The sequence below is a fragment of the Eleutherodactylus coqui genome, chromosome 5 (assembly GCF_035609145.1).
Source record: "Eleutherodactylus coqui strain aEleCoq1 chromosome 5, aEleCoq1.hap1, whole genome shotgun sequence".
NCBI lineage: Eukaryota > Metazoa > Chordata > Amphibia > Anura > Eleutherodactylidae > Eleutherodactylus > Eleutherodactylus coqui.
The window spans coordinates 185,170,817-185,187,927 of NC_089841.1; the positions used below are offsets into that span (position 1 = coordinate 185,170,817).

At 44.3% G+C, this 17,111-nt stretch overlaps 1 protein-coding gene and 1 non-coding gene across 7 annotated transcripts in view; both read right to left on the reverse strand.

Moving 5' to 3' along the window:
- Positions 1 to 999: 999 nt before the first annotated feature.
- The window catches only part of CHD8 (chromodomain helicase DNA binding protein 8), a 58,580-nt gene continuing 42,468 nt past the window's right edge, over positions 1,000 to 17,111 (reverse strand). For 4 of the 6 annotated variants that reach the window (XM_066603931.1, XM_066603926.1, XM_066603927.1 and 1 more), the window contains exons 26-38: positions 16,453 to 16,556; positions 11,351 to 11,477; positions 11,028 to 11,100; positions 10,861 to 10,912; positions 10,129 to 10,330; positions 9,404 to 9,612; positions 8,767 to 9,282; positions 8,044 to 8,174; positions 7,754 to 7,954; positions 7,517 to 7,624; positions 5,096 to 5,242; positions 3,676 to 3,789; positions 1,000 to 2,102 (exon numbers count right to left, since the gene is read on the reverse strand). In XM_066603931.1, the coding sequence (XP_066460028.1) occupies positions 1,698 to 2,102; positions 3,676 to 3,789; positions 5,096 to 5,242; positions 7,517 to 7,624; positions 7,754 to 7,954; positions 8,044 to 8,174; positions 8,767 to 9,282; positions 9,404 to 9,612; positions 10,129 to 10,330; positions 10,861 to 10,912; positions 11,028 to 11,100; positions 11,351 to 11,477; positions 16,453 to 16,556 (2,389 nt within the window). In that variant the 3' untranslated portion in view covers positions 1,000 to 1,697. The remainder of the gene's footprint in view (positions 2,103 to 3,675; positions 3,790 to 5,095; positions 5,243 to 7,516; positions 7,625 to 7,753; positions 7,955 to 8,043; positions 8,175 to 8,766; positions 9,283 to 9,403; positions 9,613 to 10,128; positions 10,331 to 10,860; positions 10,913 to 11,027; positions 11,101 to 11,350; positions 11,478 to 16,452; positions 16,557 to 17,111) is intronic. The other 2 variants (XM_066603930.1, XM_066603932.1) reach the window with 2 other exon arrangements.
- LOC136630983 (small nucleolar RNA U6-53/MBII-28) lies at positions 11,195 to 11,303 on the reverse strand. The gene has a single exon (XR_010792985.1). It is a non-coding gene; the product is annotated as a small nucleolar RNA U6-53/MBII-28 (small nucleolar RNA).

Genomic DNA, 17,111 nt, shown 5'->3' on the forward strand with positions numbered 1-17,111 from the left:
CTCAGTCTCCAGCCCCCAATGCTCTCCTGAATGAGCTGCTAAAGGCCCATTTACACGCAACGATTATTGCTTAAATGGCCGAACGACTGAACGAATTGACAAGTTCTTTTTTGCATAAACTTACACGTACAGATAATGGCTTGAAATCATCTCTATTTCCATCATTAGCTAAAGCAAACTTTAGTAGAAGTAGAACTAGTTGTTTGCTCAGCTGGGCATGTGTTTATGCGAGGGATTATCTGGCAGACAGGATTCCATTGTCTCCTCCTGGCAGAGTAAACAATGTACTTATTATGTATGAAGGCAAACAAAAGCATCTCCGCTCAAATCATCAAGTCGCTCAAAAGACTGAACAATTTCCATTCAAAGGTAACAAATTTTGAACTGCCCGACTATTCTTATGCCGGCTAAAAAACAGCAATAAGCAACAAGTGAACGAATAGTGCACGACTGCCCGCGTTTACATGAAACGATTATCGCTCACGTTTGAATGTCTGAACGAATTTTGAGCGATCTTGTTGGGTGTGAAAGGGCCTTCAGCCAATTTATGCCCAAAAAGTTTCTTTGATTTGTAGATAAATCACTTTAGAAGTTCAAATCAGGAAAGGAGAGAAAAGGGCCGCGGACTGAGCTTTTACACAAGGTCACCGACTCATTTGCCAGTGATCAGCATTCTGCAGCTTGCTGTATACTGTAATATATAGAAGCTGCAGAAGCCAAGCAGTGCAAAATTTTTTAATACACTGCTGCAAAAATGCGTTTCAGTATGAAAGGCATACATTTAAGGAAAAAATAAATAAATAAAAAAGGTCCAAAAGGTGTCCATAGCCTCTTAAATGTAATTTTATGTTTAAACTAGCACCACAGAAAACTGAAAAGATGAAAAGCAGGGTGAGCCAATGGGTTGCACAAGTGATTACACCAGCTAAATAGGCAGCCCTTTTCCATGACGTCAAAAACTATTATCGACCATAAATATTAATTCCAGAAAACACAGACATTCTATTAAATCAAGTAATTTATTGATTTTTATGGGTGTCTAAGGAGACAAAGCGAGGGCTGGCCCCTCACATCTCCTGCACCCTACAAAATTCATTTTCTGCTCCTCGGTGTCAGGTCCCGCACATACACACAAACAGAAGTGCCCATTCCCTCCCTCATACATGTTTTGCACAGATCTAACTCTGCTTTGCAAAGATTTTCTTGTGTCCTGTGCAACTTAACAGGTTGCAGTTAAGTTTCCACAATGCATCCAATTATTCTAATCCCCATAACAGTGACCTATGGGAGTGATGCACATCAGGGCTGGGTGAATAGTGGAGAACCCCAAAATGGGACAGGGACTGTGTCACCCAGATCCTAAGTGCTTATTGCACTTTAAGACTGTTCCTTATGTTCCAGAACCTGCTCTGTGCTAGTGTGGTACAAGGCCCCTTCCAGCAAGAGAGTTAATAATATTAAATTAAAAAAAAATATATAATTTGTCCTTTGTGATCCAGCGTGAATCCTGTCGCGGAGGATCCTGGGACTAGAAGCTGGAAATGGTTTAGAGTCCTGAAAAGGAGGGGAGAAAAAAAAATAAAAACGAAAAAAAAAAAACAGGCTACTGATGAGGAAATGGTAACAATGTCTCTAAAGAGGGGTTTTGGCCCTGCATCGCTGAATTGTTCAAGGTTCCCACACCGGGAAGTGTCTTATCAGGGTCTGTCCAAATCATCGTCACTAGAAGAAGAATTCGCTGGCATCATAGGATCATCGAGCAAAGACAAATGTTGCTGTGGGGGCTCATAGCCAGGTAACTCATCACCATATGTAGGTCCTTGAATTCTGCTTGCAGAAGCTGCATGCAAAGAATGGAAACGGCTTAATCCCATTCCTCCAAGTCCAGGTTGGTGCAGTATTCCTCCCCCTGTTGTTCCATACATAGCCCGCAGTGGATTAGCGGTGGGCTCCGATCTAGGGTCCCGGGAAAAGGAATGAGAAGAGTCCCCAGCTGTGTGCATCACAGGCGGCATTATTATCTTGGAGGGAGGGCGTTTCTTCCTCTTTTTAGCAGATGTGGGAAGGTGTTGACTGTCAAATGTAGTCTCTGGAAGAGAAGACTGAGAAGACGTAGATAATGAGCAAAGGTATTTTATAAAGACTAGTAATTATTAGGAAATTATAGCACCAGTGTTTCTGGTGGTGCACCACACAGCACTGCTACATGCACGTCACACACACAGCTCTGCTACATGTACATCACATACAGCTCTGCTACATACATTCTTCATACAACAGTGATCAAAAGCAGCATAGCAGAGTCCTGAACACACCGATTACCCTCCCCCCCGGGCATGTGACCCTGGACTCCTCCCACACTGGCAACTGATCACATGACTTAGACATCATCATAGCGTCCTGCAGACACACAGCTACTGTAAGTTTTCATTAGGATTCCATCCCCGACAAACCTCCGTGGCCTCAGTTGCTATGGAATACTAATGAACACCTAGCCGGACAGCAGCCATTTGCTTACAGGTCCTGTGATGTCACTGTCATGTGATCGGGGGCGTGGCATGTAACTCCCTCACAGACTGACAGGTGGTCATCAGTATATTGACTCAGCATCACTTACATCTGCCCCATAGTATTAAAAAGTCTCAGTTGCTTCTCACTGACTGTCAGCCCTAACCGCTATTATTAAAAAGTGACATTTTACAGTCTGTTTCTACAGAGCAACTGCAAGAATTTAAAAAATTGCATATGGTATATTGCAGAGTGACTAAACCTATACTTGAAAAGGAACACTAAGGCTCAGATTTGGCAAGACCAATGTTTCATAGGCTGGTCTTAATCTGAAGCCGGTAATATGTGCCCAATGTATTAAGTTCTTAATAAAATTTGGTATGTCAGAAAATTAAAGCTATGCCAGCCAATTTCCAGGGCATAATTACAGTAAATGTATTGGGCCCTTGGAAGGAACACTACTACATTTTGTTTTTTAAATTGCGAGCACTATGTAAAAATGATAAAAAGCTTGTAAATTTTTTTAAGATGGGATGACAGCCGTCTAAACGACTAGACGAGCGCTGACCTCACCGGTAAGGTAGTTGGCACTCGTGCAAGGTGTTTGGACATGCAGAAAACACTGCTGGGTCGCGGCTTTTTGCCCTGCACTTCACATACAATGTAAAGCACTGAGCTGGGAGCACTTACATACAGCAAGAAGCCAGTAATGATTTTTAATGCTGACTGAAAGTCAGCGATCATGAAAGGTGAATGCATAATAAATAGAGATGAGCGAGCATATTCACTAAGGCACATTACTCGAGCGAGTAGTGCCATAGCCGAGTATCTCCCTGCTCGTCTCTAAAGAGTCAGGGGCTGGCGGGGAGATCTCTCCCTTCCCTCCCCCTCCCCCCCCGCAACTCACCTGTCACTAGCGCCGGCCCCCGAATCTTTCGACGAGCGGGGAGATACTCGGCTAAGGCACTACTCGCTCGAGTAATGTGCCTTAGCGAGTATGCTCGCTCATCTCTAATAATAAACAATTTTTTTGCATTTACACAAGACAATTATCGCTCATTTTCGTTCGCTTGAACGAATTTTGAGCAATAATCGTCTCTTTTAATCATTTAGACAAACTACATGATTTAAGCAAGTTACGGAGCATCTATGGGCTAGCCATCTTACCTTTTTACCATTGTGATGGTGGGATTGCTGTAGAGAACCCACAGCTCCATGTGATGCTGAGGAAGATTTTGATTTCTTACTCTTCTTTTTGCGTTTCCTTCGGTCTTCCATATACTGTATTGGGGGAAAAAAAAAAAAAACAGCATGAAGAATTCCGCAGTACAGCCGCACCAGCTTTCAATTACAGCATCATCATTGGACATTTGTATGAAGCCAGGATTTTTTTATTGCACTACAAAAACTACTCAGCTTAGAGACTTAAGTCAGTGATCATACATCTGACTTCAGGGAACTTGTACGAAATTACTGTTCCTTAAATTTTTGTAGACCCACAAGTATTTGGCATATTTTTATTGTACAATTAATTTGTCATTTTTCAGGGGTTTTCTTTACAGTGGGGAATTATGATCATTATAGCAGAAATCCACACATGGAACCCCGATTTCTGTCACAGATTGAAATACACATGCATGCATGCAGATTAACGCCACTGACGTCCAAAGAAGCTAAATCCGTGGCTTTTCAGGACCACATGAATGGGTCAGAATTGGTGCGGATGCCATCTGGTATTAGGAGTGGAATCGGAGCATAAATCCACAATATATGAGGATGACCTTAACAGGGATCAACAAAATATGCTAATGGGCATTGTAGAAGTTGTGAAGTCGAACTTAAAAGGACTATTTCCCCACAATCTTTTTTGCGTTGAAATTAAAACTAGATAGTGAAACATTTAGCATTTTTCTTCTGACTGGATTTTATTTTCTGATTGCAGAATTTTTAATTCGATGGCTGTGATTGGTTCGTCAAGCGCTGCAGTGATTAATTCTCGAGCGCCGCGGCTACGCCAAATCAGATCCAGCGGTTCCTGGAGGCGGGGTTTTCCAACCTCCAAACCAGGAAGCACTGTCTGAAGAATACAGACCGTTGCTGGAGCTGCAGAGGAGAAGTGCAGCAAAGTGGACTGCGCCTGTTAGGTGATGTATTGTGGTTTTGGTTTTTTTCAATGCAGCTTGGCCTTATTTTCAAAGTAGGTCTTATATTTCAAAGCCCCAGGAAAATCTCAGCAAAAGAGCAACACAAAATTGTGATATCGCTGCGAGAAAATGCAGTGATATCGCACAGAACATAGCTGCGAATTTCTTGCAGCGATATTGCTGTTGCCTGTGTGAAAGAGGGCTAAAAAAACATTGAAGAAATTATCATTCTTGAGAACAATGGAGTGTGGAGCTTCATTATTAGGAAACCAATCTATAAACCATTACACATCTTATAGTACACCAATAGCTCCCGCAGTAACACATGGACATGACAAAACTGATTCCTGCATCTGAAGAGAATGCACTAAAACCAACGACTAACTTGTAGTACAAGTTGTTATGCTGGTTAAAACATTATTATGAAGGTAGAAAGGTCTTACTGCTAAAAAGCGGGGATCCACAATGTAGTCTGGGTGTCTATGCAGCCACTCATGCAACTGACATCGTTTTGGGGCTTCCTCTCCAAGGAGAACAGTGCCATCCCTCTGATTTACAACTGGTATTCGAGCATCCATATCTAGATCCATCTAAAATGGAACAAGGTGGTGAAACAACGGACGTTACGTTACACTGGCAGATGTTAAGAGTTTACGGAGCAGATAAGCTTGACCTTCCATGTTTGGAAATACACATATACTGGACCCCACACATTATGGTAGCCTCTATTCTACTGTATTAAGGGAGCAGCAGGCAACCTTTGTGGTAAAGTTGTCTGGCTGCAGTGAGCATCTGGGGACTTCCTGCTCCATCAGCAGAATATTGGCTCATAAAGGAGACAAGCTTAGGCTTTACAGGCAGTAAAGAGAGATTTATGAAAACTAGTGCCAAGAAAGGTGGAGCAAGTTATCAGTAGCAAACTAACCAGTAATTATTAGGAAATTATAGTAGCAGTGTTTCTGGTGACGCAATGCGCTACACAGCTCTGCTGCAGGCATGTCACACTCACAGCTCTGCTAGGTTGTTTTCACATATGAGCTGCATGTGAATTACGAACTTTAGCAGCTCACTGAAGAGACATGTTGGCTCATAGCTTTCACATATGAACAGCATGTGTTTTACAAACTTCAGCTGGTGGCTGAAGTGAAATCGCGGCTCGTCGCTGTGTCATGTAAGCTGCATTAGCTTCATGGCAGCGTTGAAACCTCTGTGGTGACACGTTTGCACAACAGCGACTTAGTTTCAACACTGGACAACGGTTGACGATTAGATGAAGGCTGGACTGGTGTTGGCGGCATTAGCACTAGAGAGAACATGATATCACGTTCAGGAGGTGTGAAGACAGCTGTGAAGGACTATGCTTCAATGTTGTTGGCCAATATGCACTGGCAGCTATGCATGTGGACATTTGTGATGTGTCATTTATTGGAGTCTCCACACAGGTGTACAGTGACAAACTGCCAGACTGAGTACTGCTGTATCCATAGCAACTGAGACCACAGGGGTTTGTAGGGGGATGTAGTCCGCCCATAATTCCTTATTCAGTGCAGAAGTAGGATAAAGGATTTGTGATGAAATCACCGTCATGTGATCAGGGCGCGGAGATAAGAACTAGTAACTGATATCACAGGTGCTGTCAAGCTCTGCATGTAACTCACACATATACAAATTGACGGACAAGTGGTCGATAGTAGTTTGATTCTGACTTTTATTTCTCAGATTCATTTTTAGATAGTAGGCATATTTGCTAAACAGAATTTCTTAGTTCTCCAGAATTAAAGGGGTTGTCCCGCGCTGAAACGTTTTTTTTTTATTCAATAGGCCCCCCGTTCGGCGCGAGACAAACCCAATGCATGTGTTAAAAAAAAAAACAAACGTTTAGTACTTACCCGAATCCCCGCGCTGCGGCGACTTCTTCCTTACCTTAGCAAGATGGCCGCCGGGATCTTCACCCACGATGCACCGCGGGTCTTCTCCCATGGTGCACCGTGGGCTCTGTGCGGTCCATTGCCGATTCCAGCCTCCCGATTGGCTGAAATCGGCACACGTGACGGGGCGGAGCTACGCGGACGCGTAGAAGGGGGCGGAGCCAGATCTCAGCTCGTGCCGAGACCCAAGAGAAGGGAGAAGACCCTTCTGCGCAAGCGCGTCTAATCGGGGGATTAGATGCTGAAATTAGACGGCACCATGGAGACGGGGACGCTAGCAACGGAGCAGGTAAGTGGATAACTTCTGTATGGCTCATATTTAATGCACGATGTATATTACAAAGTGCATTAATATGGCCATACAGAAGTGCTTAACCCCACTTGCTTTCTCGGGACAACCCCTTTAAGTGTGTGAAGTGTTGTACACTTTAAATTTAGAGGAATAAAATGACTTGGAGTTGGTACCTCTCATAGCAAAATGTAAATACAATGTCCACTTCTACAACTTCCCAGTTACAGCCTATGGGCACCTTCACGGAGTCCGTGTATTTAAAAAAAAAACAAAAAAAAAAAACAAACCACTTTTTCTATTTGGATGTTAAAAAGTTTTAACAAAAGTTCATCTACTATGCTGAAATACTAAGAGGACTAGGATTCTTGCAGACTGATGGAACTCTGAAACTAATAACAGGAGGGGGGAAATATGTACCATACAGTTTATAGTAGGTGTGTGTGCGGGGGAATGTGAGAGATATTAAGTTACAGCAGGAGGGACATGCAGTGGGACATAATTGTATTACTCTACCTAACTATGAAGTGCAGTTTGCTAACGGCTTGTGGTTACAAGCGCTGACTGCCGGCTCCTTACGGACACACACATCCTTTCCTTTCATTGCTCTTATGGCTGTAGAGTCAGGCCCCCCAGGTGGGACTTACCTGTGCCAGTTTCTTTTTACTTTTCTTCTTGTGGACATGCTGTACAGACTCCACCGCTCCATTACCTAGGAGCTTGTGTTTCTGAAACTTTATTTTTAACCCTTCTTCCTACATGAGAAGATACAGAACATAGGCTTCATAAGATATACTTTGTGTATGTAGGTCACACCATACATGGATGCTAATTTACAATTGTATGCTGCCAGAAAGGTACTTCTGTGAGAGCCATGTACGTACACTTTTGATTTGTACTGTAAACTCCTTTGGGTCAGATACAGTGCGTATTTGTGTAAAAGAGGGCGGACTCCGTTCTTCTGGTGTTGGAGAAAGGCTGTCAGGGCTGTCACTTGGTGGGTCTGTTATTCTTCGCGGTGAAGCCCATTTCCCAGTCAATACCGCATTACAAACTTGTTCAATTCGACAGATTAGAACTCGGTCCTATAAACACCACAGTGGTTAGTCCCGGTCACATAGATTATTACCTAATATAATAAGATTTTGACAGTCAGAATGAGTGACTTTCTTACCTTTGGCCATTCCGCGCTGTGTGGATTCTCCAAAACCGTCTGGGCACTGTCCTCTGTGTTGAGGTCAGCAGGGGAGGCAGTGAGAGATAAGCGACTTTCTTCATCATATAAACGCGAATGTGGTAGACCTGCTAAAGGAAACAAACACAGGATCCTAATAAACAGAACCAATTTACCAAAGACCTCCTTGAAGTGAAAAGGAGAGAGCAACGTTAATATTCATGTGAAAGTATGTAAAATGTACATAAATTTGCATACAAAAAAAACTGCAAAAGGTTTTGGAAGGAAACGCACACTTGGGACAATCTTTTGGAAGAAGGGACCCAACAATTAGCTGATCAGAGGGAGCTACTGGAATCCCCAGCAAAAACAGTAGCAAATGTTTAATTCAGCACTTCCACAGGGAAAATAAAGAACATCCTTCAGTATTCCTGCAGGACATCAACCAGTACTACAGCAGGGAATCCAACATGGGGGCCATACAATCTGTCTTTGTGTCTCTGTAACTAGAGATGAACTTCATATGATAACAGGGGTGGACAAAGTTAGAAGTGGCCAGCACTTTGAAGTGATTTTGCACTACAAAACCATTATTTTAGGTAAATATAATGATATGTATTTTGCTAGTTACCACATTGACCATTACAAAAGCACAAATTTATTGAAAAGTCAGTGACCATTTAATTTTTATCACTATTTAGATCTCTGTCTGATTATACTCACCATTTAGTTTGGTTAATCTGTTCTCATTGTTTTCATCTGAGGAATCGTCTGAACTAGATGATGAAGAAGATGAAGAACAAGAGGATCTGCGTGGAGCTGGAGAAGAGCTGACAGATGAGGAAAGTGAAAGTATATGAGGTTGCTGAAATTCTGGGACAGCCAACGAAGGAACAACAGAAGTGGGAGTGGATGGCCGGGAGTGATTACCCACGCCCCGAGATTGGAGGCAGCTGAGGCGGCAACTTAGGAACGAAAATGAGGGGTCTGGCATTAGTGTGAGATCAGTGCGGCTCAGACCATAACGAGCTGCTCCTTCAAGTAGTTCCTTATCGTGACGGCCACTCTCCCACCACTCTGGCAGTTCTGGGTCTGGCCGGCAAAGAGATAAACGTGCAGGAAGCAAAGGATGGCAAAGGACCTGTTCGCGCACCCTACGCAGGAGGTCTAGACGGAACAAAGCTCGCGAGGCACGTTCTTCTGATATAGGTTCAATGAAGAGAGATGGGTCAGGTGGCTCTAAAGACAAGATTTAAATGCACAAATAAGATGCAGGATACCCTTTGCGTGTTCATAACTAGCAATTAGATATACTTTAATAAATGGAATAGTATTTAAAACAAGTATCAATTTTACTTACCATCACCTGCGGCTGGGGGCAAACGACATACTTGTCGGCACATTGCCACAAAACCATGAAAATATTTAAGTAGAGACTCGTCTGTTTTCTTGTCCAACCTAGCCAAGCTACGAAATCTCTGCCAATCATAATGTTGTGTGTCAGGGTCATATTCCACCCCAAAGCTGGAGAGTACACGGAAGAAGTCGCAGGCCTCTCGACGTGTCCACCTGCCAAAAGACATAAAATTATACAAAGTTAAGGAAAGTAAAAAAAGGAAAAGACAAAACATAATAGATACTGTAAAAACAACTACTTCCAATAGAAAGCATAAAAGAGGTTTTCCAGAAAAATACTATTGGTGATCTATTCTCAGGATAGGTCATAAATGGTCAATCGGCTGGAGCCTGCTGCTTGAGACCCCAGCTGATTGGTTGCCCACTGTCAGCACCGCTACACACAGGGGTACGGAGCGGAAGCTGCTGCTCTGACCCGTGTAGTGGCTGAAGTGCCGGCCATTACACAGGGGTTGGATCAGCAGCTTCAGCTCCGTACCAGTGTATCGACATTGACAACAGGCACCCAATCTGCCGAGGTCCTGAGTGGTGAACTCCAGCCAATCAACTACGGATATCCTATCCTAAGGGAACGTTACCAATAGTTTTTTACCTAGAAAACCCCTAAAACTCTCCATACACATCAGGATATACAAAAAGTTCTTGTTACACGCTACATGACACGCTCACCTTTGTTGCTTCTCCCGACGTGCAATTTCTTTCAGTTTGAAAGCTGCTTCACAACGTTTCCTTCGTTTGTCACCTCTTTCCGCAGCCTCCATCTTGAGTTGTTCACGTTTATAGCTACGCTGGTAAGCAGTAATAAGGCGGCGGAGACGAGCTGTGAGGGCAGACCCTGGTGGCCATAACATGCCACTTGGCATAGGTGTTGCTAAAAGGCAAAGAAATAAGTGAGCTCAAGAATGACCGACACTGACAATATCTGGTTGATGATGGTATGCAAATTATCAAGTATTCAATACAAGAAGTTGTCATTTATAGGGCTCTTTGGCTGACAGAGGTTTACCTATATACTCCAAAAGCCAACGGGACAATTGCAAGCATAGCAGTAAAAATCTATTGCCCCATATTTCTTTTAATAGACCGTAATGTAAAATCAGCAAAGGAGGTCTGACCGCTACGCGGTGACACTGGGTACAGGTACCTTCACACAAGGTGGTGATGGCAAATCAAGAGAGCTACACCATGGCAAAACCGAATAGGCTTTCCTGCCATTGCAGTCCAAGGCAAAACTACTTGTATTTGACTTGAAAAATCAATGTATTTAGGATGATCACCAGAAACAAATCTACTGCTGGCAGGCGGCTGTTCCTTCCTTAGAGAAAACACATTGTGCATATTTGTGCATACTCCCTTATACCGACTGCATATTACAGTATACAAAGTTATTTATTAACTCACCTTCTTCACCATCAACTACAGATATTTCCTCATCCATCATTAAAGGATCCATCTAAAGAACCAGCAATTTAACATAATGTTAGTGGGGCTGGGGATGTTACACTAACACGAAAACAAGTTACAGTTAGGGAAAAGAGGGAGAAGACCCCACAATGACCCAAGCCTACCTCATCCTCGGGATCTTTCTGGCCATGTAGTGGTTTGTATTCTGGATCTTCAATATCTCTATCAAAGTCTCCACTGAAGGATTTAGAAGCGTTGCAATAGGTTATTAAAGCACAACCAAAAGGAGGTTAACCCTTAAGAGTCTACTGTGTCACAACATATTAAGCTGCCATCAGAGCTCACAGGTTGAGAAATGGATTCAACTCACCCGCCCCCAGCCAAGTCCTACAAGGCCCTAGCTGTTGCGTCGGTATTAGCATGGCAACTCATCATCGACAGCCTCACATGCAGATTTGTTACACGCTTTTGTGCAAACAGTTCTCACCTTTCAGGCAACTCAGCGAAGTCTTGAGCATGGTGCTCCGCCGCAATTGCCTGCTCATCTGGTCCTCCCACCTTTTCCAAGAAACAAAGCAGAGGATCAGCTCGCATGGTGTTGTATTTTTCATAACCTGGATGGAAAGTAAAGAGGTCACTGTATATTCTTACACGGCAGATCAAGAAATTTACTGCTTAAAAAGACAGAAAAAAAAAAAAAAAAGTTTACAATTAGAGATGAGCGAACCCACTCGTTTCGAGTAATTACTCGATCGAGCACGCGATTTTCGAGTACTTCACTACTCGGGTGAAAAGATTCGGGGGTCGGGGCGTGGTGGAGCGGGGGTAGCAGCGCGAAACAGGGGGGAGCTCTCTCTCTCTCCCTCTCCCCCCCACTCCCCTATGCAACCCCCCGCTCACCCACGGCGCCCCCCGAATCTTTTCACCCGAGTAGTGAAGTACTCGAAAATCGCGGTGCTCGATTGCGAAATCGGCCTTACCGAGTACGTTCGCTCATCTCTATTTACAATAGATTTAAAAAAAATTTGTTTAATTATGTAATCAATCTAAAAAAATATTTGCCCCTTCCCAAATTATAGGGGAAATACCAGTCAAAAGAGACCCCTTTCATATTTTGCCACGTTATCCCATCTACATATCACATTCTACCATCTAACGTTATCGCCTTCATTGTCCGTTACACTTTATAACCATGTTTCTCCTGGAACTCGATTGTCCAAACAATTAACCTACACCATTGCGAGGAGGTGGGAACCTTGCTAAATAACCAGACCCTCACAATTAAAAGGTGTGCCAAAAAACAGGATTTTTGTTACTATACATAAAATCCCTTTCTCGTCACGTTTATTGAGGGACACAGCCGACCTTGGGTATAGATCTTGCCCCTTTGGGGGCCGACACTAAACCTACTAGCCTACTAGTTCCGCCTACTAGCTGTACACCTCCTGCAGGCACTGAGCCAAAATCAGTTTGTAGGTGAGCAGTAGGAGAGAACAAGTTAATACATGCAGTCAATCAAGACAGAGGATAACCAGGAACAGAGTACCCGGTAAAAATGAGGGCAGAACGAGGAGCCCCGGTTGGGAAACCACCACCAGTCCTAGCAGAAAGAAATGGCTTGGTGGGTGCTGTGTCCCCCAATGAACGTGAGGAGGAAGGGATTTTATGGTAAGTAGCAAAATCCTGCTTTCTTATCTGCATCCTTGAACAGAGCAAACCTTGGGATGTTCTAGAGCAGTACCCAAGGGGGAGAGGCAAAGAAAGGGTAGAGTGGGCAGCCTGCTGCGCAAGTAAGTGGTGGCTGCCAGGTAATGCTTTCTGTTGGACTTAAGAGATAATGAAGCTTGGAAGGGGTGCCGGTCAATAGGATAGCATAAGAAATTGTCAAGGAAGTGCTTGTAAATTTTGTAGTGTGGTAACAATTAGGGAGGGCAATGCCCTTATCCTTTAACCAGTATGGGCAGATAGAGCCTTGCATGCCAAAGACAAGTAATTGCTCTAGGAGCAGGGGGAAGAGACAGACTCGATCCTCAAAGGGCTGAAGGACAGATGAGAAAGGCCAAAGAGAAAAGGTACTGAGTGCTCTCCAGTTTGCTACTGGCAAGGAGATTCCATATTGACGCCCTCCAGAACAGCAGGGCCCATGCACTGGACTGCTGTGTCCCGGCAGTTGAGGTCGGCCCTTCGGCTGCCTGCGATTGGACGTAAAAGGTCAGGAAGCTTTGTTAATTCTGACTTTCCGGCTGTTCGTCATTGGATGTGGAAAGCAGATCTATAATATAGGACCTCAGCTCGCAACAGTACGCTCGATGCGCCAATATGGCGGTAGTAAAGTGAATATATATTTTTTAGTGGGTAGGGCATTGCATTAGGCTGCTTCGAGCAGAGAAGGTCTGATGTCATCAGGACAGATACTGCTAAGAACATAAATGATTATCCCAAGGCATAATTCTTCTTATGTATTATGTCCCGGAAATAACAGGAGTCTCCTTAGAAGAGCAATAGTTCATTGGAGAGCGAACAGCACCGAAGAGCAGCAAGACTTAGGATGGTCCAAGTGTCTGTTCTACTGTTTCCTCCAGACGTAATTAGCAGTCGATGGAGAGGGAAGGCGATGTGTAAAAATAACTATATTCAATGCAGCGTATAGCAAATTAGGAGAATTTTGACCCTAGAAGAGGGTAATAAGATGGCCCGAGACTTGTCAGAGTCAGCAGTATGAAGTAGTACAGTATTCGCCAGAACAGAATCTAGGAGAACGCGGATGGCCTAGACTTGTATTCGCTGTGTAATGTGTCAGATACAACATATGGCAGAACGGTTGTTACGCCTTCAAGAAGGACGCAAGTGCTTGATGTTTGCGAGCATAACAGTGGGATGTATGGTCTCCATGCATGGGAGCGGACAGTGACACGTTATTACTCCCATGGGGAGGGGGTAATGAGACAGAATCTTATTGCAGTCACATGGGATGTAGTCTCTCAGTTGTGTAATCGGGTGGAATGAAGTCTCGCCATGCTTTCTCAGTATGTGGGAGGCCATCTGGTAGCCACATTACTTCTACTTTGGAAGGGGGAAATGAGGTTGTAGGCGCTCAAGTTGTGAAAGGCTGTCACTCATCTGTTACTTACTCCTTCAATGGATGGGGTATGAGGCGGAATATGCTTATCATACAGGACAGTGCCTTAGCGGTACATTACTCCTCCTGTGCATGAGAGGAAGGGGGTGGTATATGCCAATCATGCAGAGGACTGTCGCTTATGGCTACATTACTCTGCCTTCAGAAGGGCATAATGAGACTATATGTTCGTCATGCAGGACCTAGTCATGCAGCACTACCTTACTCATGTTATAGAGAGGGGAATGAGGTAGGATATATTCACCATGTGAAGGGCTCTCATAGCTGTTTCAGAAGCATATCAACTAAAGGAAACGCCTGTGCCCAAGACTGGGGTTCTTTCCGTGTGCAGGAGCCATGCCACTCTTAGTTGTAGATGCCAAGAGGAGCCTGATGCATCGTCTGATTCAACACGGAACATATGGGCTTTGTCATCTAGGTGTGGTGCGACGTCACCATGTAAGGGAAGTATGCCCACAGTGGTTCAAACAAACCTGTAGGGGCTGAGTGAAACCCATGTAGATCAGAGTGAGCCCCTGACGATTCTTTAGTAAGAAAAGAGCTGCACCCTGGTTCTAATCAAGGTAATGGGATTGATCATAGAGGGGAAAAAAACAAAAAACAAAACACGCTGTCTCTTGTTGTGGACATTTGCTGTAGCAAGGGGGTGTCAGATTCTGAAGGTAGGGCAATATGGAGTCGAAACTTGGAGCAGGCTGAGTGAGCTCCCAGATCTAAATCAGATACCACGCTTGAGCCTACCGAAAAAGCAGAGACGCAATCTGCATTGCTGAACTTAGACAATATAGACACTAGAGAGGCCTACAATACCCCGAAAAGGTCAGGTGTGTTTGATCAATATGTCTATTTAGGGGTACCAGTTTGGCCAAGTGGCTCAGTATCAAAGTACAGTTAAGTGTGATTGCATAGCAATGATAAGAGAATCCCTGTTTGAGGGCTTCCTGTTTAATAGATGGTGAAAGGGTGTGGGGGGGACCCCTGGGACAGCGCCTAAATGGTGCAAAGCAGGAAAAGAGTCCAAGAGTGCTGCTGTAGATATCACTGGGAACGCTGTTCACAGTCAATTCCAGGAAAATGGCCAAAAATATGCAGTGGAATGCTACTTGCTCATAGGGCTGGGAGCAGAAGGATTCCTGGGGCAGGGAAGTTGAGCTGGGAAAGTAAATCCCCCTACAGAATGTGCGCCTGTCGCATCTAGCCTGGTCTGCTGGAAATCAGACAGCTGCAATAGCACCCACTGGAATTGCATTATTCTACAAATGAATTGTCAGAAACAAAGAACTATGCCGGTAGATCAGACCCAATATCCGCTGGTTCAGTGGAGCATACACCTGTGTGCTTGCCAGAAGTCGCCCTCCCCAGAAACAGCAGGTCTGCCAGAAACTACATCTTCACAGTAGAGTGCCCGCCAGAAGTCTTGCCCTGGAACAGCGTGATGCTGGAAGTCCCGCCCACTAAACAGCATGCCCAATGGAAGTTCTATCTTCAGATATCAGCTTGAGTAGGCCTGACAAGCCAGGGCCTAGATTAGGGAACCATCCCAAAACAGGGAGTTTTGACACTGAACAGGGACCCGAAGAGGTGCGAATGGCATGCGTCAGAGGCAGAGGGAAGAAGGCACAATGCTCTGCCAGAACATAGCCCAGCATGCTGCCAGGCCACCAGCAGCCACGGATTCCCCAGAGTTGATGGTGTGGGAAGCGGCTAAGGCACCCGACAGCAGAGAAGTGTTGAGAGGATAAAAGGTGGGAAGGGGGTGGGCTGGTGAAAAGGCAGGATGTCACCATACTTAGCCCATCTTCTTCTACTTGCTTTGGCTTCCCCAGGGTACCAGTAGGGTCAACACTTCATCGACTATTACATAGTGGTGAAAGATGGTGGCGAAAGGAGGGGGAAAGCAAGCAGGAGACTCCAGTGACCCCCATGGCTGGTGGGAAGCAGGTTAATTAGAGCTGTGCTGGTCCACTTTATTTTCTTGGAGAAGGGAGTAACAGTGTGTCTGATGCGGTACTGTTAGCCCTCGCTACTTAGGGTAGACAAGGAATTTTAATTAGCCCTGATGCCCAACTAAAGGGGGGAAAAAAAACAAAAGAAAAACAAAAAAAAGTGTAAAATAAAAGCAGAAAGACCTGCAATCCAGTAGGTCTGCCTCCTACAGACACCTACAACAGATTTAGCTTAGTGCCTGCAGGAAGAGTCTGGCTAGTAGGAGAGACTAACCCTTTCCTTGCTTAGTGTCTGCCTCCTAGTAGCAAGAGCTATACCCTAGGGTCTGCAGTGTTCCCCAATGATATGGACAAGAAATTAAAATTTTACTCATATTTCTTTTTTCATTAGAGCATATCTGTTAATTCACCTAGTACCCCACTTGAGGAATTTGGTGCACGCATATTGTAGTTGGGTGACTACAAATTATTCAGCAGTCATTTGTGATTCCTACCAAAACTCACCATGTTTGTAAACACCAATAAGAAGAGATTTGTCCGCCTCTCTGTCCCACCAGAGTGAGGGAACATCTGCTTGATCAACCTGAGGTACCCATATATCGATATCTCTGTAAAGAAGAGTCACATATTATAATTACATAGGATACTACAACACCACAGTATACGTAATGCAAGCCCCGACAACTCAGCCCGTCTTATATTACGGGTACTTATTAGTTAATTCAAAAGGAAGTGGGCTAGAACAGGGGTCCCCAACTCCAGTCCTCAGGGACCACCAACAGGTCATGTTTTCAGGATATCCTATGGTAACACCTGTGTCAATGTCTGAGGCACTGACAATAATTACATCACCTGTGTAACACTGAGGAAATCCTGAAAACATGACCTGTTGGTGGTCCATGAGGACTGGAGTTGGGGAACCCTGGGCTAGAAGAAAGAAACGATTGGAAGTGGAGCAAGCCCTGTTCATTGTATCAGTAAATCAGCCATACTGTACGTAAGTGCAATATAAAAAAAGAAACCGTGCGGAAATGCCTAAAAATAAACAATATTTTAACAAGGAAGCACTTTCTAGCGCATACACAGATGTATGGTCAAAGGGTTATTCCCAAGGAATAAAAAGCATATCAATTTTATAAGATCAGGATAATCCTTTAAGTCCA